Source organism: Anomaloglossus baeobatrachus, chromosome 3, assembly GCF_048569485.1.
Source record: "Anomaloglossus baeobatrachus isolate aAnoBae1 chromosome 3, aAnoBae1.hap1, whole genome shotgun sequence".
NCBI lineage: Eukaryota > Metazoa > Chordata > Amphibia > Anura > Aromobatidae > Anomaloglossus > Anomaloglossus baeobatrachus.
Window position 1 is genome coordinate 543,331,690 of NC_134355.1, and position 25,555 is coordinate 543,357,244.

The following is a 25,555-nucleotide window of genomic DNA, read 5'->3' on the forward strand; positions in this document are numbered from 1 at the left end:
AGTGACTCTCTCCCATCAATCAAAAGCTCAGTTCTGTTTATATAAATGAATGAAAGAGAATCGGTCTTGGCCCCCAACGCTATTGGCTTGCCAATATGGGGTTAATCTGCAGGCTAAAGCTACCAAACTGCTGTACTGAAGGCCTGGGTTGGACTGAGCCAATTGATTTATGGCAGAGACAGCTGTCTGTCAAGGTGTTATGGCGTGCTTACAGCCGCCACTTACTCTGCACTGAGCAGTGGCTGTGCCGACACACCTCTGTAACTAAGAGCCAGAAACTGCCCGGTGGAATAAAGTTAATTACCTCCCGGTAACCAGGCTTTCAGTTTGGCTGCCAGGCAGCTTTAGAACACTATTAACCTAAAGATTAACTCCACATCTGCAAGTCAATAGCATTTGGGGACATGACAGACTCCCTTAAAGCTGCAAAATAAAGCACAACCACAATGGTATATGCAGCGCTATCTTTGGATAAACAATGAAGGATTCAATGATTGGGGGTGCCAAGGAGACAGACCCTTATCAATCATTCTAAATATTCTAATCTAAAAATCCTTGTTGGCCTACATAAGTGGACAAATAGATACCAACGTGCACAGTGTAGCTCACCATTAAGACTTGTGGTGGGAAAACATGAACAAGAAAAACATCCATTTGTAAGAATACAAAGCTACAAAGTCAACTAGAAGAAATCTATGGCAACACAATAGTCATTAGCAATCACAACTTTATTATGCTCAATGTTTTAGATAAAAAATGGAAATGAAAAAGCTTCAGCTAATTTAGGGAAAGAAAAAAAGCTGTAGGAACAACAAGAAGTGGGTGACAAGAATTGGACTAGATATACCTTAAATTAAATACTTTAGCTTGGAACGCAGTGTAAGTGTAGTATAATTATAGTTGTGCAGTTCATTATAATTATTTTGATTATATGAAGAAATCCAGCAAAGTGCCAGGAAAAACAAGACAGACCTGGGGGGCATTTGTGTCTGACAGCGCTCCATTGTTACCATAATTCCAATAAGCTATCTTTTGTGAAGAACTTCAGCAGTAAGAAGTGAAGAAAGCTAAAAGTTTGTAACACAATATAATACTAAAATGTAAAGGCCCCTTCATATAAGTAGAGATGAGCAAACCATTGGAAGTTCTGCTTGGCAGATACATTGAACCGTAAAATAGTTCGGTTTTTGACCCCGACTTGATCCGAACCTCAATGACAGTCAGTAATTGTGCAGTTTATGGCTTTACCCACATGCTGCCAGCCATAAGCAGAACACTTAGGCCCTGTGCGCACGCTGCAGATTTACCGTGGATTTGCCGCAGAAAATGTGTCTCAGGCTAAGTTCACACATCCTGTGTTTTCAATCCGTCAGGTCCGTCAGCAACGGATCAGTCATTTTCAAGATGTCAACTGATGCAACTGATGTGTTTTTCACAGGATTCCTTTCACAGGAATCCTGTGAAAAAACGGATCAGTTGCGTCCGTTACATCCGCTGTGCGTCCGTTTTTTGACGGATCAGTCATGATCCGTCTGTGTTTGGGACAGCCCAGTGGGCGTGCCAAGCATGCTGGGCATGCTCAGTAGAGCATGACGGAATCCTGCGCTGGATTCCATTGTAAGACGGATTACGACGGAATCCAGCACCATAGACATGCATTACAAGCTTGACGGATGGCGACGGATTCCTGCGCGGCGCGTTAATTTTGACGGCCCGAAAAACGTTACATTCTGCGTTGCTCCCCGCTCGGCGGTCAGTCAAAAACGACGGACCGCGACGCAGCGGATGCAACGCAGGGTCATCAGTCGCAATCCGTCACTAATAGAAGTCTATGGGGAAATACAGGATTCCTGCAAAATATTTTGCAGGATTCCGTAATTCCTCAAGGCTACGGATTGTGACTGATGCAAAACACAGGATGTGTGAACTTAGCCTAACATTGCTGCAGTCATTCCCCAGCAAATCCTATGGATTTGAAAAAATGCTGTGCGCACACTGCGTTTTTTAATACCGGCAGATTTTCCGCTGCGGAATTAATGAGCATGTCACTTCTTTTCTGCAGGTACCTGCGCCTTTTGCCATAGATAATGGTAAAAACTGCGGGGACCAACTTGCAGAAAATCTGCCTTAAATCCGCAGCAAAACCGCGGCAAATAGCAGCAAAAATGCCGGTGCGGTTTTACCGCGTTTTTTTAAAGCTGGTGCGGGATTCTTTCAGAGGGTCTGTTTTTCTCTTAAGAAAAAGGCACTTTCTAGTGCACACATAGCCTTACAGGAGAGGGATTTTTCAAATTTTTTGTTTGTTTGTTTGTGTGTGCACACTTTATCTGATCACACTGATGTTACCCCCAGTGTGAGCCATTCAAACACTGCATGCAGCTTGCACAGGGCTGAGCATCACTCATACCCAAGCACAGCGCTGCTCGCTTGAGTGACTCACTTGAACTTCGAACCCGAACTTTGTTTTTTTGGAAGTCAGTTTCAAAACCCGAACTCCTAACATCGAACCTCAGGTTAACTCATTTCTACACATAAGGCACCAATCTACTGAATGAGCGTTTGTAAGAACACTCACTCCCGATCACTAGCTTGTGTAAACATGGCACCGATCAATCAGTGAATGAGCAACACACATTTATCAGCTGATTGGTAATCTTTGCTGCAAATTGTTCTGCATAAATAGGGAATGTGGAAAGAGCAGTCACTGGAGAAGGACACCATAGTCGGAAAAATAGAAGGAACAAGTTAAAGAGGAAGACCAGCAACCCGATGGCTTGATACTAACAAAATAATGCAGCAGAAGACCCTGGTGGACCTATCTAGGCATGCACATGATCAATCTTCCTACAGAGCATTCATCCATTAAGTCAGCATGACTCGACTTGTTACATCATTGTTAAATATACTGAGGCTTTTTGTCTTAGGGTATGTGCGCACGATCAGGACTCACTGCATCCTGGATGCAGCAGTTTCTGACCTGCGGGGCCGCGAGTCTCCACGATCAGGGTTCAGTGCGCTGCGGTCTCTCACTGGTGTTCTGCCTACAGAGGACGCATGTGACATTTCCAGCAAACAATTGACATGCTGTGGTCTAGAAAGACGCACCACAGGTCAGTGTTTGCTGCAGAAAAACAAGCACAGTGGGCACGTGATTTCTAGGAATCCCATCCACTATGCTTGTACTGTACAATGCAGTGTTTTGGACGCATCTGAAGCGTGTTGTGTCCAAAACGCTTTAAACAATGATCGTGGGCGCGCACCCTTATGCCCACGCTACGGATTTTGACGCAGATTTTCAGAAATAAGCAGCAAACTCTGCACGTCCATTGTGAAACCAGCAAAGTCTATGAGAATTCAGAAGTGCTGTGCCCACGTTGAGTATTTTTCTTTGCGTATTTGGTATAGATTTCCTTTTTTTTTGCACCAAATCTGCACCAAAAATGCAAGGGAAAAATAAGCAACGTGGGCACAGCACTTCTGAATTCTCATAGACTTTGCTGGCTTCACAATGGACATGCAGATTTTGCTGCAGATTTCTGAAAATACGTGTCAAAACTACACAGCGTGGGCACAGGTCCTTAAAATTTGACCTATTTTGAGAGATATCTAATTGATAATTTTCTATTTTTTTAATAATTGAGTTAGAATATATTATTTGAGAAAAGTTTTTTTTTTATTTTTACCTGTATCCATTTCATCCATATTATTAAGGAAATCATCAGGTGTTGTTGGTATGCTATAACAACCCAGGCCAAGCCCGCTGTCTGTGCTTTGTTCTCTTGAGTGGTATGGTCCACTATGGAGGGAAACAGATTGAATGGAAGTTAGTAAATATGCCACATGTAGGTGAATAAGATTATATCTAGGATATATCTAGCTTGTAATAAGAAACCTACCTGCTGAGGAAAGGGTCTGAACCATTGTTTGTTATGGATCTTATGTCCTGGTTCATGGTAGGGGGGCTTACTGTGTTTTGAACAGGGGCAATATTTTCAGACTCCATTGGAATTTGTCGGCACAATGCAGCTTCCTGGATAAAAAAAAGAGAATAAATAAAAATTCAGGACACATGTCCAAAAATTTGCATAAATGATGAAATAATCACATGTTCAGACGAAACTTCATCCAGCCTGTTGTGTAATTTACATATTATAATTAAGTTACCGATTTGCACAAAAGTTACCAAGCCTCGTAGAGATGACTGGATTGCTTTAGGCCAGGTTACTGTATTATAGATAGCAGCTGACGAGAAATCCAAAGTCATTAATTCAACTTTATACAAGTAAAGGCCCTAATTAGTTTCCACTTGTCCCAAAAACCTGAAGACAATGGGTGGGTAAAGCGCAGAGGTGGTGCATCATCATCTCTTACACTTTGGAAGCCACATGAGTCATGGAAAGGGAGTCATAAACTGAAGCCGGGGAGTATCCGTGCACGTGTCCTGCGCTCACGTTATCTGACTCTACCTCATTATGCTCCATTCATTAACACCATTATTCCACCCAGTTTTCTAGGCAGTATATTGCCTATATACTTTAATAGTATATTTTCACTTAAAAGAGAATCGAAAATATACTTTTTATTGAAAGAAAGTTATTGTAAAAAAGTATTCAGTTCCTTTGTTTGATTGCTGTTTTCTTTTTTGGGGACGGGGGGTTGGGGGGGGGGGGAAAGGCCACAATGCTAGTATTCACCAAGAGGGAAAATAAAAAAAACTTTAAGATAGGCTAGAAAAAACTTCATTTGCAGCAAAAAACGAAGTAGATTATTTTAGTGGCCACAAGCTGATGGCATGAAAATGGATGGTTCATGAAAAATCAAAAAGTGAGCAGAACTTAATACATACAAACTGAAGGGTTGGTGTTGGTACTAAGGCTGTGTGCGCACTTTGCGTCAAGGTTGTTGCAGTTCAAAAAGCATCCTCTGGCAGAAATGTTTTTTGTCAAATTTGTTTTTGTCCACAAAAACGCTATAAATACGCTTGTGTTTTCACCGCATTTTACATGCTTTTTCACCGCTTAAAATCAGATGCGTTTTGACTATAAATACAATGCTAAATAAAGTTTAAACATACAAACACTGTAAAAAAACGCATGCGTTTTTACCGCTGCGTTTTTTCAGCTTGTGCGATTTTGTGCGTTTTTTTTTTTTAAAAACGCAGTGTGCGCACATAGCCTAAACGTGTTGTTTTTGTGTGTACATAGCACAATTATCATGGTCACAGTAATTATTAGGACTTCTATCACAGACTCAGGGTACCTTCACACTTTAGCGATGCAGCAGCGATCCGACCAGCGATCTGACCTGGTCAGGATCGTTGCTGCATCGCTACATGGTCGCTGGTGAGCTGTCAAACAGGCAGATCTCACCAGCGACCAGTGACCAGCCCCCAGCCAGCAGCGACGTGCAAGCGACGCTGCGCTTGCACGGAGCCGGCGTCTGGAAGCTGCGGACACTGGTAACTAAGGTAAACATCAGGTATGGTTACCCGATGTTTACATTAGTTACCAGCGCACACCGCTTAGCTTTGCTCTCCTAGCTACAGTACACATCGGGTTAATTAACCCGATGTGTAATGCAGCTACATGTGCAGAGAGCCGGAGCCGGCAGCACAGGCAGCGTGAGAGCTGCAGAGGCTGGTAACTAAGGTAAATATCGGGTAACCACCTTGGTTACTCGATGTTTATCTTGGTTACAGCTTACCGCAGCTGCCAGATGCCGGCTCCTGCTCCCTGCTCGCTTCATTTTGTCGCTCTCTCGCTGTCACACACAGCGATCTGTGTGTCCCAGTGGGAGAGCGCCTTTGAAGAAAACAAACCAGGGCTGTGTGTAACGAGCAGCGATCTCGCAGCAGGGGCCAGATCGCTGCTCAGTGTCACACACAGCGAGATCGCTAATGAGGTCACTGTTGCGTCACAAAAAACGTGACTCAGCAGCGATCTCGGCAGCGAGCTCGCTGTGTGTGAAGCACCCCTCACACTCTAAACTTCAGTGCAACAAAAAAAAACAACAGCTATAATTTACAAGTAATACTAAACTCTCTGATGACAATCTATAGGTGGGAGACCTCCTGGGGAGGGTTGCTAAAGTCTAATGCAAACAGCTTCATAACTGGAGGGGATTTTTCTGGATATCAGACTCTTCATCATGGTATGTAAGGATACGCAGATAGCCAGAGGCTCTTTATGGCTATCAACTCTTGGCTGTTTGGTCTAGCTGGGTCTGCTCCTTGCAATCACCAATCTTTTGTACTGGGAGGATTTGAGCTCAGCACACATCAGATAAGGTTTGTATTTCTTGGGGATATGCTGTATTGGGACACCTTATTTACTTGTACTACCTTAAGAATATGGCAGGCGAGGTCAACAAGCCAATACACATCCCACCATTGTGAGCGCACAAAGAGAAAGCACAATACAAACATCAAGGGGGTCCACGTCTGCAGAAACATAGGAGCCTTTTTACATGGCAGTGCTATATAGAGCATTTATTTACACTTTTATTAACATACAGCCAGCGTCTGCGTGTTGCACGTACAAATTGTAAAAGTACTAACGTTACACCATGTTCATACTTTTCAGACATTTTATTTATCTATTCTATATTAAGAAACAAATTTCCAAAACAGAAGTAGAGGGATCCTGTTGTTTATTATGGGGTCTATATGGGTTCCATTATGTGTCTGTTTTTTTAAATTGAAGAAAAGCATATTATACAAGACTTTTTTTTTTATTCTAAAATTGTAGAAATGATACTGGTGCAATCTCTAGTTTGGCATTTCTGGCTGTGGAGCCAATTACCTATTGTATCTAAAGGCCCCTTTACACACTGAGACTTTCTAGCGATTCCAACCTGGCCGGGATCGCTACAAAGTCTCTGGTGACTTGCTGGTGAGCTGTCAAACAGGCAGACCTGGCCAACGACGCAGCAGCGATATGGACCTGCAGAACGACCTCGCTGGTCATTGGGGACGTGTCAAAGCAGCTTTTTGAAAGGGAAGTCACTAACGATGTTGTTATAACGGTGTCAAACACACCGATGCATGCTGCTCAGCGGGAAACAAAGGACCAAAATATGGTCCTGAAAGATTTGTAGCGATCAGCAACCTCACAGCGGGGGCCAGGTCGCTGATGCGTTTCACACACTGCAATGTCGCTGGGGAGGTCGCTATTACGTCACAAAACTGGTGACGTTACAGCGATGTCGTTAGCAATGTTGCAGTGTGTAAAGGGGCCTTTATTCTTCCATGAATAATTTGGTAGATATCCTTTTGACAACGGCTAGATATATGGCACTGAACTTGCAGCATCTCTGGCTTCATTGAACCACAACAGTATCTATTGCGTGAGCCAAATGTAAGTGGGCAAAGTGACACATGTGGCTCCCAAGCCACTGATTAGAACACACTGCTGTGTATAAAGATTAATTTTCAAAATTAGGCCATGTGCGCACGTGTTCATTTTGTATGCGTATACGCAGCACTTTGCACTGCAGCGTAAATGCATGTGTTCTGCGCCCCCAGCAAAGTCTATGTAAATTGTGCAAATTCCATGCGCACGTTGCGTTTTAGAACGCAGCTATTTGCATGCTAAAATTTGTGGCCGAATCGCTGCGTTCTAAAAAGCAACATGTAAGTTCTCTTGTGCGTTTTGGATGCTTTTCCCACTCTGTCTATGGCAGAGCAAGCATCCAGAATGCATAAATTATGCATCCATTCCGCATTCTAAAACGCAGCTTTTCGGCTGCGTTTTGAAACGCACATGCAGTGACAAAACGCTGTGGAATATTTGTCACGGCAGAACGCAACGTGCACACATAGCCTTAGACCTCATTCAGATATCTATGTTTCACATACGGAGTTCTAGCCATGTTTTTCATGGGTAGAAAATGTACCCATTATAGTCTATGTGGCACACGTGTCTGTGTTTTTTGCGGCCCAAGATATGTCCATTTTAGATCCCTTTAAAGGGAACCTGCCAGCAGAAATTTTGCACTATACATAAAAGATTCCCCCTCTGCAGCTCCTGGGCTGCATTCTAGCAATGTTCCTGTTGTTCTTGTGCCCCCTTTCTGACCAAAATAAAGACTTTATAAAGTGGTACCTTTTTGTATGCAGATACTGTAAATGGTACACGGGGGTGGGCTGCCTGGTGTCCATTGTTGTGCCTCCTGCCGCTTTAGGCCGTCCCCCATCGCTCATTTCCATTGCTGTGGACGCCGCCCAGTGCTCCAGAGGTACCCGCGCATGCCCAGTGCCTATCTCTCATGGATGAGCACTGTGCCCCGTGCCACCGCTGGTGACATGTGCGCAGGCTTTAGATTATGGGCGGCGCTTTGATTTTCATTACTAAGTAACCGCCCATAATCGCGTGACCGCGCTTTCCCCCTCTGCCTCCTTCGTTCTGCGCAAGCGCGGGCCTGCTGATCCCACGTTACCTCTTTCCCATCTTGCCCTGAAGCAGGAAATAGATGGGAGGAGCGCGGAGCAGGACACCACCGATCATGATTAGACGCAGGATTGTCCTGCTGCGCGCTCCTCCCATCTATTTCCTGCCTCAGGGCATGATGGGAAAGAGGTAACGTGGGGTCAGCAGGCCCGCGCTTGCGCAGAACGAAGGAGGCAGAGGGGGAAAGCACGGTCACGCGATTATGGGCGGTTACTTGGTAATGAAAATCACAGCGCTGCCCATAATCTAAAGCCTGCGCACACGTTACCAGCGGTGAAACTGGGCACAGTGCTCATCCATGAGAGATAGGCACTGGGCATGCGAGGGACTTCTGGAGCACTGGGCGGCGTCCACAGCAATGGAAATGAGCGATGGGGGACGGCCTAAAGCGGCAGGAGGCAGAATAATGGACACCAGGCAGCCCGCCCCCGTGTACCATTTACAGTATCTGCATACAAAAAGGTACCACTTTATAAAGTATTTCTTTTGGTCTAAAAGGGGGCACAATAATAAAACGAACCTTGCTGGAATGCAGCCCAGAAGCTGCAGAAGGGGAATCTTTTATGTTTAGTGCAAAATTTCTGCTGACAGGTTCCCTTTAATATATCAAACTCATCAATTTAAGTATATGGGTCTGTTAAAAACTCATGGAAGTATTCTGGTTCTGTCCGTCTTTCATGTTAGATAGGACAATATTGGGAAACCTCCATTAGTTTTTCTTGTATGCAACAAAATTGATGGGGGATTCCCAAGCTCTGATGGTAAAACCTGAAACACAGACCAAACATTGATAAAAATCTAATTCAAAACACTGATGGAAATTCGTTCTTCTTTTTGCATAGGAGAAAAATCACTGATGTCTCATACTTTGCTCTCATGTTATAGTATTCACATACGACTATTGTCTACATTAGTGAGGCTAGAAGAACCAGAAGCCTGTCCACAAAATCCAGAATTACAAACAGGTTTATTTTTATTAAAATCAATATTTTTAAAAAATAAAATATTACCCAATGAAACCTATATGGATACAGTCTTCTAAGAGCTTGTATTTCTTAAAGGTACACAATTTTACTTTGACTTGACATCAGTGAAATAACACACCTATAATCCAAATAATTAAAGTATTAGCAGTAAATAAACTCGGAAAACTGAGTATTGTTCATCCACACACTAGCCCTCTCTGATTGTTCCTTGCATGGCAGCTTTAAGTTAATAATAACTATGCCGGCTCAGGGAAGATCTCTTGGTGTCTTTGGATTGCACTGTAAATTTGCTTCATGAATGTGTTAGATAAAAATGCACTAGAGGTCTTAACAAGTTCAAACAAGTTTTTCTCCCTCTATTTTGGGCACTGCAGCAGCTGCTATTCCATTTTTTAATTGCGTGTTCCTTTCAGGATCTGCTTGCTGGCCTAGAGCAGTAAAAGAGTTACTAACTTAATAGTGAAGAGTCTTCCATAAACATTTCCTCTTGGTATGCCACCATTTTTAATTCACTAGTCTGGTTGTGGTATATAAAGCAGCTGGTCTGTTAAACTTTCCTGAAAGTGGAACCCCAAAGACAGTAAAATAACAAAACCAGCAGGTACTCATCCTCCCAGGGTCCAGCATCGACTCTCCAGTCTCAGTGTTATGGCTGCTTTGGTGACTTCACATCAACAGCACGCATTACCACTTTAGCCAATTACTTAGGTCAAAAACTGGGGCCCTCTACCTCAGCCAAGCCGCTGATCTCAGAGATGAGCTACATCAGTTTTGTGAGCGGCTAACATGAAGTCACCCTGCAGCCAACACACTGAGACCAGAGCAGCAGAGGACAGTTGTTACTTGACCCAGGAAGGGTGAGTATTTGTTCTGTTTGATATTTTATAGTGTTTGAGGTCTAATTTCATAAAAGTGAACAACCCCTATATAAGGTGCAGCCAATGTCTGGGCGGGTTATGCACGTGGATTTCCCCCCCCCGCCGCCTGTTCCTCCCTCTCACTGGCCGTATGTAAATTTCTAATCTTCAGTTACACGGCGTCGGAGTTAGCGCCTGCACATAGCGCTCATCTCCGGTGCCGATTTTCTGAAGCCCACACTATTATGGTGCATGAGGGGGCGGTGCAAGAGAGGGCGGTGCATGCGCCCTCGCGTCTCCAGATCTGTTGTGACCGTGGGAGCGCGCGCGGTCACAACAGGACTGGAGAACAGCTGATCTTACCGATTAGCTGCAGCAGACGATATCGTATTAGACGTGTGCTGCAGCTAATCAGGGTAAGATCAGCTGTTCTCCAGTCCTGTTGTGACCGCTCGCGCTCCCGCGGTCACAACAGATCGAAATAAGCGAGGGCGCATGAGTCACCCTGTCATGCACCGCCCTCTCATGCACCATAATACTGTGGGCTTCAGAAACATGGCGCCGGAGATGAGCGCTATGGGCAGGCGCTAACTCCGACGCCGTGTAACTGAAGATTAGAAATTTACATATCGAACAAGCCGATCCTTCTCTCCTCCGTAGCTGATGTTGGCAGATTTTGCTGTTAGTCTAATGTGTATGAAGGCCTTTAGGAGTAAATTGCTATCTTTACCCTTTAGCACAAATAGTGATAAGCGATTATTTTGTATTGACCTCCAGGTTAGGAACCATTTTGAAAGGAACTTCAATGTAAGGCTATGGCTAGATAGATGAGGTCAAGAATTGAAGGAGAAATGAACCGCTGCTGTTCGGTGATTGTTTAACAAGCAATCACTTGATTTTGTAGGGGAACAGCTGAATCACAGGAAAACCGCTCATCAATTACAAGTGACCGCACAGTTTTGCGGGTGAATCATGTGTGCCAGCAATAAGATTTCATAAAATCCCTTCCACAATCCTGCTACTGTGTTACACAGTCTGTTTTCACGTCAGAAAATCCAGGTGGGAAATCTGCTGTGTATTCCATCCTAATGCACTTTTTTTTTATACTTTTTCATTTGCATATGAGAAAAAAATTAACCTTTTTCATCAGTGTATATTTTTGGTTTGTTTGCCTTTTTTTTACCATCATTTAGGCCTCCTACACAGGTCCGTGTTTTAGGCACGTGTAGCATCTGTACTTTTCACGGATACCATACATACCCATCATAAGGTTTAGTAATCTTCATTAGGGCTGACCGGATCCGGACTGTAAAAGTCCAGATCTGCGCAGTTTGAACGATATTTCGGTCTCGGACCCGAACCCGGGATTCCGGGTGCATGATCCGGATTCGGCAATTAAAGTAAAAATAAACAAAACAACAAATAAGCGACAGTTTCATATTTACCAAGACTCAGTGTCATGGCGGCACACTGCTTCTGGGTTGCGCATTCACTTCCTGTACTCTGTATCGCATACACACAGCTTTCCGTGTTTTCTCCGCCCACCGGCCGACCTCTCGTCTGTGATTAGTTGCAGGCTGACGCGCCCCCCTGAGTCTGTGACAGTATACGCCTGCAGTCATTGCGGTTCAGTATTAGGCTACACTCAGAGCTGGCAGTCTTCTCTATGGCTGCTAGCTGTGAGAAGTAGGAGAGCTGGATGTGTCATCGTGGGTCCTAGTGTAGATTACATCGGACCTGCAGGGTGTTGGGGGTTAATAAAGTGGTGAAGGAGGGTGCGTTTTGTACTTAATTTCAAATAAAGGATTTTGCTCTGTGTCTGTGTTTATTTACATTCATTTACAGGTTTGTGATGCAGGTATCTCATAGACACCTGTGCCATCACAAACCTAGGGCTTAGTAACAGCTATGTGCTGCTATTAACCCCTTATTACCCTGATTGGCACCTGATAGGCGGTAATGCACTGGGATTGTCACATCTAATAGATGCAGCATTACCGGGCAGCTGCGGGCTGAGAATACCAGCCCCCAGCCGGCGTTATCATGGCTGGAGATGAAAATTAGAGGGGTCTGCACATCGGTTTTTTAAATTATTTATTTAAATAAATAAATAAAAAAAAGCCGGAGTCACACTTGCGAGGGATACACTGAGTTCCCGTCATGCCGCCTGTGATTGGTTGCAGTCAGCTGACACGCTGCTACTCAGGGTGGGGGCGCGTCTAACTGCAACCAATTACAAGCGCCGGTGGGTGGGCAAAGTAGTGAATATTGAATTGTCGGCTCCGGAAGGGAAAAGCGTGACCCGGAAGGAGTGTGCCGCCATGACAGTGCCTCTGTGAGTATGCCGCGCTCGCTCTTACCCCCCTATCCCCTCCACAAACTGTTTTAATCCGGTCCCCCTTGACTTATATGGAGCAGATCGGGCTCTTTTTAAAATCTATCAGTCCCGGTTTTTGGCGGGTTCGATCAACTCTAATCTTCATGTATCTGTGTTTGCACTGTGTCTCTGTGTGAACCACTCGAGAGACATGTTTGTTGTTTTTTTCCAGCAGAATGCATGATAAGGGCCAATAAAAGGCTATAGAACCAAAAATCATTCTGAATCATTTTAAAAAGGAGTAAACTTGAAGCATTCTTTATTGTAATCCGAATTCTGGCAATGAAATGCAAACGGAGGTTAGAGGAAATATATCTCAATGACCCCATAGGCAATGGCCGGGCCAATACATGGCACAAGATTGTGCCATAGATATTTTGATCTGTAATACGGCATCCAGCGGACCATTGGCCCAATTTTTTTCCAACAGATTCTGGAAAACCCTCATGAATTGGGAGGTGACCTGAGGTGCAGTAGAGCGCCACACTCTTTACAGCTCCTACAATATGGGCATGCACATAAGTCAAAGGAAATGATCTCCAAACTGTGTCTTTTGCAAAATGACAGCTCTTGGCATACCGTAACAGCTGAAACTGTAGATTTGCATATAAACATAGTTCAGCTTGTCTACTTAACTTCCAGAGGGAGTCTGAGACTTCACCTAGCAAAACGCAAATCTGAAGCTGGTATTTTCTCTCAGCTGGGTGTGTCTGCTCTGTGCACAGCAGCTGTCATGGCTGGAGTGGTTGGCTACTAGCTGCTGTCAGGTTAAAAAGAGACGGGAGAGACCTGCCAAAGGAATTCCACACCCTTTCACCCAAACCCTTCCGCCTCATTCCAGTTACTAAGCAACCGCTCCAAGTACTAACTCAGCATTTTTCTGGACAGGTTACATTAAGGATAAAACAGCAAGCGTGAGGGATTAAGCAGCACAGGGGGTTGTGTAAGGCGGTAGTTTTGGAAGAAAGCTGGTGGCTGGTACACATATGTGAAGAAACTCACATAATAGGGTCTTTTTTTACCATTTCCAAACATGCTGGAAGTCTGCATTTGTCAAGTTTGATACAATTACATCTCTGATTCCAGCAACGAGGGAGTAACATAAATCACATTTCTCCTGATAATGACAAGAAAGGAACCTGCCACCGGGATCGGATAGGACAATATCTCTAAGATGACCTAAAGGCCCCGTCACACACAGGGATCAATCTTTGGCAGATCTGTGGTTGCAGTAAAATCATGGACATACTGTTCCATTTGTACACAGCCACAAACCTGGCACTGATTGTCCACAATTTCATTGCAACCACAGATTTATCTCTGTGTGTGACAGGGCCTTTAGGCCACATTCACATGTTCAGTATTTTACTAGGGTGAAAAATGCAGAAGTTGTGTCGTGTTTCTATTATACTTTTCCTCGGATTGTACCATGCCTAGTTTTGGCTACAAAAACTGAGGTGAAAAACTCACCGAATACTCAACATGTGCACGTGGCCTAAGAAGGAGGCTACAGCTAAGACCGCACTTTGCGTTTTCACCTGCATTTCAAGTGCTTTTTAGGTCCGTTTTGAGAAGCACCTTTTTTATGCCAAAAGGCATGCGTTTTGATTTTACAGCAATGTCTATGGAAAATGGTGATTTTCAGACCGCACTTTGCATTTTATAACGCTGCGTTTAATTTGCATATTTTGTGTCAAAAACCATGCGTTCAAAGAAGCAGCATGTCAATTGTTTTTGCCATTTTAGGTGCATTTTGCTAACATTGCAGTCAATGAGAAATGGCAAAAACCAAGATTCCTTCAAATTCCAGCGTTTTACCTGCTTTTTATGTGCAGAAAATATGCGTTTTGGTCTACCAAAACGCATACTTTTTGGACATTAAAATAATGATTTCATATGTCCCTTTACACACACACATAGTCCGACAATTAAATTAAAGAAAAATAATAATTTTTTGCTATTTTTCCAATAAATAATATATTACCGCTATAATTTTATTCAAAATTTCTATTTTCTTAATTATTTCTAAAATTCTATGTGTTCCTTTTTTTTCTCTTTTTTCATTGTGTTTGACTGCTTAAACTTTATTTAGCAGTGTCTTGATGTTCAAAACGCATCTGTCAAAACGCAGGTGAAAAAGTATGTAAAAAGCGCTGAAAACGCATCTAAAACGCGGTAAATACGCATGCATTTTCAGCGCTAAATTTCTGAAAAAGGCAACTTTGGTCAAATCAATTAAGCACAAAACGTGCGTTTAGAACTGCAAGTAGGAGAACGCAAAGTGCGGTCTTAGCCTTAAGGAGGCTTTACACGCTGCGACATCGCTAATGCGGAGTTGTTGGGGTCATGGAATTTGTGACGCACATCCGGCCGCATTAGCGATGTTGCTGCGTGTGACACCGATGAGAGATTTTGCATCATTGCAAAAACGTGCAAAATCGCTCATCGATGACATGGAGGTCCATTCTCGATTATCGTTACTGCAGCAGTAACGATGTAGTTCGTCGCTGCTGCGGCAGCACACATCGGTACGTGTGACGCCGCAGGAACGAGGAACCTCTCCTTACCTGCCTCCCGGCCACTATGAGGAAGGAAGGAGGTGGGCGGGATGTTCCGGCCACTCATCTCCGCTCCTCCGCTTCTATTGGGCGGCCGCTCAGTGACGTCGCTGTGATGCCGCACGGACCGCCCCCTTGGAAAGGAGGCGGTTCGCCGGTCACAGCGACGTCGCCGGGCAGGTAAGTATGTGTGATGGGTCTGCGCGATGTTGTGCGGCACGGGCAGCGATTTGCCCGTGTCGCACAACAGATGGGGGTGGGTACCCACGCTAGCGATATCGGGACCGATATTGCAGCGTGTAAAGTAGCCTTTAGTTTGGGAAGTTTTTACCTCAGTATTTGTAAGGCAAAACCAGGGTGTGAAATACAGAAGTGGTGATGTGTTTCTATTATACTTTTCCTCTGATTGTTCCTCTCCTGGTTTTGACTACAAATACTGAGGAAAAATACTGACCAAATACTGAGGAAAAATACTGACCAAATACTGAACGTGTGAAAATGGCCTAAGGCGATGTGCACGTGCTGAGTATTTGGTTGCAGACATTTGTGCACCAGATCTACATCTCCTGGCAGACAAAAATCCCTGCATTTGCTCTGCCTTTTTCCATGTGTTTTTGATGCATTTCTGGTTGAAAAACGCATGCAAAAACGGTGAAGGAATTGACAAGATGCAAATAATTTTCTGCACCAAGTCTGCTAGGGAAAAATAAGCAACATGTGCACAATATTTCAGAATTATCATTGACTTTGCTGGCATAAGGAAAGGCATGCAGATTTTTGATAAAACTGAACCAAAAATGCATGAAAAAAAACAACAAAAACGCAGTGTATGCACATGGCCTAATAGTACTAAAAAAGAAGATGCAAGCGCCCCACTGTGCAGAAACCCAAAATAAAGCGTGTTCCATTCAAAGGAGTTGGTTTTGTGACTCCATGTTCTTTATTAAACCTTCCTGGCCAGGTAGACCTACTAGATGGCGACATTACTGGACAAGTCATTGAACCATATTTTGGTGCTTAGTAATGTCATAATAGTTACATTTTTAATTTATTCATGTAGCAGAAAGTAACTGATACACACACAGGCAGTAGGGAAACAGGCTAGCTTCCCAATCCTGCTATTAGTCAGTAATGGTCAGCTTCTGCTGTATTATGCTGCCACGTGGTTTATGCACATGGTTATACTGTGGCTAATTCTTCATATTATCAAGGGAATGTTTGGCTTTATGTATTTTGGGCATACGCATACTATAGATGTATTTTTTGCTTGTTATTTAGTAGGGTGTCAAGTACACAATATATAGAGTCCACCCATCCATGTTATTTTTTAGGATTTTTCTGCCACATAAAGGTGTAATGTCATTGCTAAATTGTAAGAAAGACCTGGACGCCTTTCTTGAAAAATATAATATTACCAGTTATGTGCACTAGATTCTGTGATGGGGCGTTGATCCAGGGAACCCGTCTGATTGCCTTATGTGGAGTCGAGAAGGAATTTTTCCCCTAATGTGGAACTTACTGTCTGCCCTATGGTGTGTTTGCCTTCCTCTGGATTAACATGTTAGGCTATGAGTTGAATTCGATGGACTTAAGTCTACCTTCATCCTTAAAAACTATGAAACTATTATTTACATTTTCATCAGTCCATTTATTGGCTGGGATAGTAAACAGTGATATTTGCAAGTCTATAATTCTGTAATGGTATTAGTATGGTTACAACCAAGAAAGATGTTACTCGACTACATTGAGTCAAATAACATGGAGCTAAAGGCAGACTAACTAGCTACTGAAAATAATGAGCGTTACATTTTCCTTGAAAATGTCACCCAATATTGGAATAAGGTCACATCAAGTGTACACCACCGGTGTAAAGCCTGCTTTACACGTTGCAATTTCGCATACGATGTCGTATGCGATTTGCAACGCCCCCATCGTATGTGTGGCAAGTTCAATTTGTTGAACGTGCCGCACAAACGATTAACCCCCGTCACACGTACTTACCCGTTCATACGACCTCGTTGTGGGCGGCGAACGTCCACTTCCTGGAGTGGGAGGGACGTTCGGTGTCTCAGCGACGTCACGCGGCAGCCGGCCAATAGAAGCGGAGGGGCGGAGATGAGCGGAACGTAAACATCCCGCCCACCACTTTCCTTCCACATTGCCGGCGGGAGCCGCGGGATGCAGGTAAGATCTGTTGAATGTTCCCGGGGTGTCACACACTGCGATGTGTGCTGCCTCGGGAAAATTGAACAACCCGACGTGCAATTCATCAGGATTCAATGACGTGCATGCGATGAACATTTTAACGTTCAATCGCAATTGCACGTACCTGTCACACACTACAATGTACCTTACGATGCCGGATGTGCGTCACTTACGACGTGACCCCGCCGACACATCGTAAGATATATTGTAGCGTGTAAAGAGGGCTTAAATTACCCAATTCCACCTGCTTTGGAGGTAGAAATGGACCCCCTAACCTCCCAGGCCCTTGTTGGGCTGCACTAATGATATGTCCGCCCCTGGTGTAACATTACAGACAAAAGGGGGAGAGGGAAACAAGAAAGGGAAATAGTGTGAGAACTAATAAAAAAATAACTTTTATTGGGTTATTTTAACATTTTATCTATCTTATAAAATTGATTCTTGCGACCAATTTACAAGTCTGCTGTCTGATGGATTACTATAAGAAAACAAATGACTGTTGTCCCCCTTAAGATACTTAATTCAGTCAATAAATGATTGCCATAAACGTCTCAACATATTTATAGGATATAGAACATGTGCTTTATTAGCGGCAATGCAACCATGGTGGCCCGAATGGTTTGGACTTTGTAAGACTGGCGCTGCACTAACCATACATGACACTGTATGCATTCACCTGTCTCAACAGCTCTTCTTGCCGCATTCTGATCCGTTCTCTTTCCATTTGGATTCTCTGGAGTCTGAGCTTCTGTTGCTGCTGTTGTTGGGTGGTGAGCGCATTGGGCAGATTGATGAGGGCAGCTTGATGACTCTGGGAAGGGTGAGTCTGTTGAGATATGGCTGGGTTGGGAGCCATCTGTTGCTGATGCTGATGATTCAGAACTAGAATAGAAGGAAGATGGGTCAGTCAGAGATAACTAAATATTCATGTGTGGTAATGCTTATGGAAACTTCCATTATAGAAACCAGTAAAGTAATCTGGGAAACAAAGAACTGTAGAGCTCATGGGGTGTATTCCACAGTGAGAGTGAAGGCTGTAACGTGAATCATGTTGCATATAACTCAGTAGGAGGATAAAAGTGTTCACAGATCAAACGGGAATTATTTTCTCTTGCATTCCATTTATTTTTGGCTTAAAATTAGAAAATGTATTTCTACTAACAGTAGTTAAGTGGTGATCAAAGTGCAAGTATTGTAGACACCTTCCCAAGCAAAGCTCTCAAGAATGGTAGACGATGAAAGTCTTGAGATGAAGACATCTAACCATCATCTGCCTGTGCTACAAGTGTTAGTATGTGTCACAAATAAAATTGGGCACGTTATATGGGTTCTGTTGTGATGGTACCTAGTATGTTCATCTTACATGAGACTTATGACTGTCTGATCCCGCGAACACTGCAGACCAGACCTCCCATCTTAGACTGCTATAGTAAATTGTCAGGATTTAATATTTATCATTAGCATAACAGTATTTTAATTCAATATAAATCAGCCAAAATAATGCTGTAATACAGCATTCCTTACATGTATGATGTTCCCATGTAAGTAAGGCCACTCAGTGGATGTACTGTAGGATTTGCAATAGATATTCATAAGGCAAGCACTGACAGGTAAAGCAATGTTAAACAAACATTTGGTTGATTAATAAAGTTTTGGCAGGCAAAGAACAGAAGACGCTTTGTGATATTACATGTAATAATAATAATTATGTACTCAAGCTAGAATAGAACTTAATGCATTCATTTACATAAGCTGATGGGCTAGAGTTACGTCTTGGTAGAATCAACAAGGAAACACTTTGCGTGTCCCCAGGCCACCCACCAAAGACGTATACAATCCGAGCCTCAGCTAATCCCAGCCACATATTTCTCTTGAATTTGAAACTATATCTCTGGGAGTGACCAGATAATTAAATAGAACCTTGGAAAGCTGGAAAAAACAACACATGGAAAGTTCTCAGACGGGACCTTTCTTAGTGGTGCACTCTTCTTGATCTCACTACATGTCTAAAGCCATCTCTCCTTCTATCACTTTTCTTGGCCGCTGTTGGCCATTTTGCTTGGCACAACAGGTGGTGTCAGACCCCCCTTTTCTTGATAGGTCTGTGTGCCAGAGCGCAGATGATAAATGTCAGTGGTCGGAATAAATCTCTAATGTATTTAGACATCATAAACACACTATATTAGGATACTTTTACCGCATCTGTCATCCATTTTTTCTATTAGATTAGATCCGATTACAAATGTATAAAACTTAAATCTATTATCCACTTGACATTAATGGTTGGTGAAACATTTGACTTTCATTAGTCGAAGTTTTCAAACTTATACTGAAATCAATGGATCCACCAAGTCCTTTTTTATACTATGGTAGCAATCTGCTTTATGTCCCGGGAAAGTACCAATTGCACACGTTTCATAGATCCTTTTACCTGCATTTACCAGAAACTAAAAGTATGGTATATGCCAGTGTGTTAGTTCACTGATAGAGATGAGCGAATCCGTGGAAGTACAGGTCGGCGGGTACAGCCGGACTTTAGATAAAGTTTGGTTTGGGACCAGGACATTACCTGAACCCTAATAGAAGTCACTAATTGGGCAGTTCTGGTCTCCGCCCACATGCAGCCAGCCATAAACAAATCACTTCCAGGAGGCTGGTAAGTGGGGTTTTTCCATTTTTGTTTGTTTGGCGCACACTATATCTGATCCCGCTGTTGTTACCCCTAGCGTGAGTCGATCAAACACTGCAAGCGACTCACACTGGGCTGAGCACCAAGCATACCAACCAAGTACAGCAATGCTCACGCTAGTGGCTTGCATACGTAAATCACCCGATCTCTGATTTTTTTGAAAAGCTTGTGTTTGGTACGAACACCAAACAATGAACCCCGGGTTCGCTCATCTCTATTCACTGACTGCTGTTTACTACCAGGGGTGTAACAATAGTGGTTGTAGATGTTGCTCTCCAATCTGAGCCATGGCCCTAGCTCCTTTGGTTCAGATAAGGTACCCAATACGAATATCATTGGGGTTCTTGTTGGAGATTTTGCATTGAGGTCCATGAGCAAGACTCAACACTGAACTCATCACTGAAGACAGATCCACTACATAAAATGCATTTCGCTTGGAAGGTAAAGCATTTTACACGATTCACCACAGGCATACAATTTATGTATGGATTTAATGTCACTCATATAGAGTAGATGTAGAATGGTGTCCCAAGCCTGGACAACCCCTTTAAGTAGAGAAGGAATCTTATGCAAATCCACCATTTTCTCGATCCTTCACATCGATTGTTCCAGTGACTTCAGCATTGAGATGGGATGACAGAAAATGGACTGTGTCCATGCAGGGTGCCATATTAATGGGAAGGAATTTAATTACAATATTGAATTAACCAAAATTGATGAAATGCCAACATCTTTTAGAGCAAGTAAAAATTAGAAAAAGTTGAAACTATTTGATAATTTTAGGAGCCTTCTAACTGAATACATGACTTAGTAGATAAGTATATTATAAGGTCATCCTTATGGGCTGCCTATAATTTACTGTGCTATCTTCATATATAGAAGGGCGTCATATAGTCAGTGCTGCAAAGTAAAAAGAAACATGACGTGATAAGTAGAGTTGAGCGTATCGGTCATAATCCGGGTCCGGCGGATCCGGATCGGGTTGCCGCCGAAGTCCGGATCCGATCCGGAATCCGCGGCCATACAAATCAATGGGAGAGAGAGAGAGAGAAAAAAACAAACAAACAAAAAAAAACGGATCCGGATCGTGCACCCCGAATCCTGGGTACTGGTCAGACTCGGATCGGGCTCTCAAACCGTGCGGATCCGGATTTTGCGGATCCGGGTCCGCTCAACACTAGTGATAAGACTTTTATGGAAGCATCAATTCTGAAGCATTGATGGAATAAAAGTAGTATTTCATAGGAGCAGTCGGCAGTAGTTTTAATGAGGAGATGACCTATAGCCAGGTGCTAACCTGACAGATTGCCTTCAACTGAGGATTCATTCTGCTTGTGTCAGCAAGCTGAATTCAGCTGAGAGCCATTTTCATCCCTCCTACCCACCATTTGTTTGTCTTCACGTTAACTTATAAGGACTATCCAATGTCAGGTGTCAGACAGTAGAGAGCCTGATGGAAAACATATGTCTGTGGTTTTTATGGACAGAAAACTCGCTTCATTTTTTACAACACTTATTTCACTGCAGATGAGAGAAACAAGAACTTGGCCTCTGTTCTCCGTCTTTTCACTCTGCCAGCAAAAAGAGACGTATGCTGCACACATTTCTGAGAAGCAGCTTAGCTTTCCAAGGGAAGACAAGTAAATCTAGTTCTTTGCAGTTTTCTGAAATCCCAAGGGCAAAAGTACACAAAAATCTGTACAAAATGGATTGTGAAAATGACATCTCACATTATACTGTGTATATTTAGGATGTAAATCCAGAAAAAACCTGTATGTAAGGCCCCCTTCACATGTCCGTGAAAAACGTTTGTTTTTTGCATGGCCGTGTTGAAGGTGCATATGGCCCTCCTTGTGCCGTGATTTTGGCACACCAGTGTTCACCATGTGCTATCTGTGATAGAACACCGAGAGCAGGAACCTTTTACTCACCTGTCCCCGGCGCTGCTGTCTCCGGCGCTGCTGCTTCCAAGTCCGCAGTGCAGTGAATATTTATGAGCATAATGAGCGGGCCTGGAAGCAGGAGACAGCAGCGCTGGAGACAGGTGAGTATAGAAAATCATTTTATTTCAGACATGTATTTTCTCCAGCACATGTCACACAGATCACATCACCGTGTGGTCCGTGTGACATCAGTGCTGCCGGAGAATAACATACTTGTCTCTGTGCGGAACACATGGACATGGGTGTGCTACATACGGACACACTGCCCTTGTTAAAACACTGATATGTGGGCAGACCCATTGATTTTAATGGGTCTACATATGTCCATGTCTCCGGTAGGTATGTAAACGGACGTCATACGTACCGGAATCACTGACGTGTGAAGGGGGCCTAATAGATAAGTCTAAGTTCACATGTCCAGTAATGATCTGTAGCAATTTAATGACAAAAACGTTGCATCCCAAAAAGTTGTGCAGATACAACTTTTTGTCCAGCTAAAATTTTTTTATTTTAACTGGATCCATTTTTTTAACATTGAAGTCTAAGGAAAACAGATTCGGTAACTAGTCACCTGCTTTTTCTTTATTTGAAAGGGGTCCATTTTTTAGTTACTGGATCAGTTACAAAGGGAAGAAAATGGATGGCTAGTTAACGGGTCTGTTTTTCATAGACTTCAATGTTAAAAAACAATTTAGCTGAAATCAGGGTTTTTGTGAATAGATTACTGCTTGATTACTGGACATGAGAACAGAGCCTAATAAAGATAGTCTCTTATCATCCAGCTTTTGCAACCAGTGAACGGACCACTAACTGTTCATTGAATTTTGCATTGTTCATCTGCAGTAACTAATGGGCAGCAATTGGCTCATCTAAATTGCCATAAGTCCACAATGCACAGCTCAGTTTTGATTTGGGGCGGACACAAGAGAATCTTTCTGTAACTGCTATTACTTAGGTGCGATCTAATTTAATGAGTGAAGACGCCATCTTGTGACATGGGTTCATCACTGAGATGAACAGTAGTCATTTGCCAAAATATATCAGTTTAGTTGAAGTTAGGGAGAAACCAGGTATCGGCCTAAAGGCAGATTAAGCTGTGCTGTTCTGTATCCATATATTGTTTACATCCGGGCACTGCCAGCACAAATAACAGCTGACCAGTGGGAGTGCTGGGTGTCGGACCATCACCGATCTGCTAATGATCTCCTATCGTATGGATAGGTCATCAACAAGCAATTCCCGAACAACCCCTCGAAAGGGTCAAGTTGCCCAAAATTTGCCATAGTAAAATAAATGTACGATTTATGCATGCCTCTAAACAAATTGCACAGAGGACTGTAGAAGAATTGTGTGCCTGGACAGATACTTAAATCAACTCTCCAATGTATATAGCCTCAGATATACAGAAGGAGCAGGAGCCTAACTAGTTAGCAGAGGCCCACATGACAGGGATTGGGCCATGAGGAAATGAGCAAGATTTGTTGTCTGCGTCATGGCAAAAGCTGAGAAGCATATGGAAAAGTGCAAGAAAAGGGGTCATTTTGGGGGAAACACACAACCAGAACTCCCACTCTCCCACCCCCTTTTTGGCTAAGGGTTATGGTTTAAAGGAAAAAAAAATTAAAGGGAACATGTTATTTGCATGTTTTTTTCACTTATTTTGCATGATTTGGGTGGATGCTTTCTAAACCCATGTCAGGGTGGTTGTGGCGGTCGAGTGGGGTCTTTAGAGTTGGTGAAATTAGTGGTCGGGGGGATTTATATGGTTGATACCCTCCCAAATAGAATGAGTAATGGATGATTTGGCACTTAGTGGGGCTCTGGACGGGGGAGTGCCCTGAGAGCCAGTGCTATTATACATTTGACCACTAATGGTGGTATGGTGCCCTTGAGCTGGGGTTTTACAGCTGAGGATAAAATACTGTAAATCTATCAAAAAAGTATTGTGGTTATATGTGCTATATCTGGTAGCTTCAAGGACCTCTCCCCAATCTTTGGCTATTAATATTGTTCTTGCCAATTCATGGTAATAAAATGGCCACTGTGATCAATTTATCCAAGAGAAAGTTTCATGTAGTTATTTATATAGTATAAATGGTGATCAGGGCTGTATGTGAGGAAACGAGGAAGGTGGTGAATGGAGCAAAATTGGGCCATACACTGTCAAGTCATCCAGTAAAGTGGATACATCATATTGGTGCGATAGCAAGCAGATCATTTTCGGCCAAATACGTGAGATCTCAGGGATTTGCCTGAAAATAATCTAGTAAATCAAGGTAATAATCTGTTCTATATCACGTTTGTTTCTGCCATACACAATGTAGGAATATCAGATACAAACGGGTATTTCAGGGACCTCCAAAATGTAGGAAGATAAGCTAAAATCCAACTTCCCGCTCCTGCCATTCCCTGGGAGCTAGGCCTCTGCCTGAGACTTCTGGCACAAACTGAAGACACATGCACACTCGGACAAAACGGGCATTCCTGTTTATAAGAGGGTCGGGAAAAACAGCTGTTGGCAAAACAAGTGTTTGGCAGGCAACCGTCTAATGTAATTGACCCGCCTAAGTAAGAGTCAAAAGGCTGATGAAAACATTAACCATGGCTGCCATCTATCACAAACCGTGCCAATATCATTCATAAGCTCCACTTTATTGAAGTGAATGGGGAGGTAGGAAGACAGAAGTTATACATCGACAGGTGAATGTTACTTACCGACAGTCAAAGCATGGAAGCATTTTGGAAACAAAAAAAGCAACTGATTAGTTATAGTTAGTTATAGTTAACAACAAGGTATTATACAGAATATACAGTATAATTACAGTACCCAAACGGATGGGCGTAAATATAGAAGCAATTATACTCTATAGTTGTGGGTGGCAGCACATGCCGACACGTGTAAGTCTGGAAAGCCACAGTCCACCATAGGGAAGTGGCAATGGCAATGGTGGTACATAGATATTTGGGTATAGGGCCACATTTGGCAGCGAGATGTGTAATCCTGAGTGGGAAATGTTATCAAGGGTCCAGGTCATGACTTGTTTTGGTAAAAAGTTAATATTTGTAGCTAAAAATAAACACAATGAAAACTAATGATAGCTTCAAATGCATTCATTGAATCAGACGGATGTGAACAGCTCATACACGCCTCAGAAAACTGCAGGTCTTCTGCCATACCGTGTGACTACAGGAAACTCATTGCTGGTATTCCTGTAGAATATACATGTAGAACAGTGCAGAAGATTAATTAAAGGCGTTTTACTGAACTGAAGGGTTTCTTTTTTTCCCGAAACACGCTTGTCAGTAGACTATTTGTGGTATTGTGGCTAGCATGTGAATGTTTGCTAGATCAGACACAGCCCAAAGACGCAGTTACAAGAAAAAGTAAACTTTTTTATTTCTAATTCTGGACAGCCCCTCTAATGCTGGTTACTAGCAGGTAAGATTGCACCCTGATATTATCACAAAACCCAACATGGTTACATAGGACACA

At 43.1% G+C, this 25,555-nt stretch overlaps 1 protein-coding gene across 1 annotated transcript in view; it reads right to left on the minus strand.

The window, feature by feature from the left end:
* The window catches only part of WWTR1 (WW domain containing transcription regulator 1), a 127,668-nt gene that overhangs the window by 8,429 nt on the left and 93,684 nt on the right, over positions 1-25,555 (minus strand). The window contains exons 3-5 of the mRNA XM_075340810.1: positions 18,107-18,312; positions 3,897-4,030; positions 3,684-3,796 (exon numbers count right to left, since the gene is read on the minus strand). Of these exons, the coding sequence (XP_075196925.1) occupies positions 3,684-3,796; positions 3,897-4,030; positions 18,107-18,312 (453 nt within the window). The remainder of the gene's footprint in view (positions 1-3,683; positions 3,797-3,896; positions 4,031-18,106; positions 18,313-25,555) is intronic.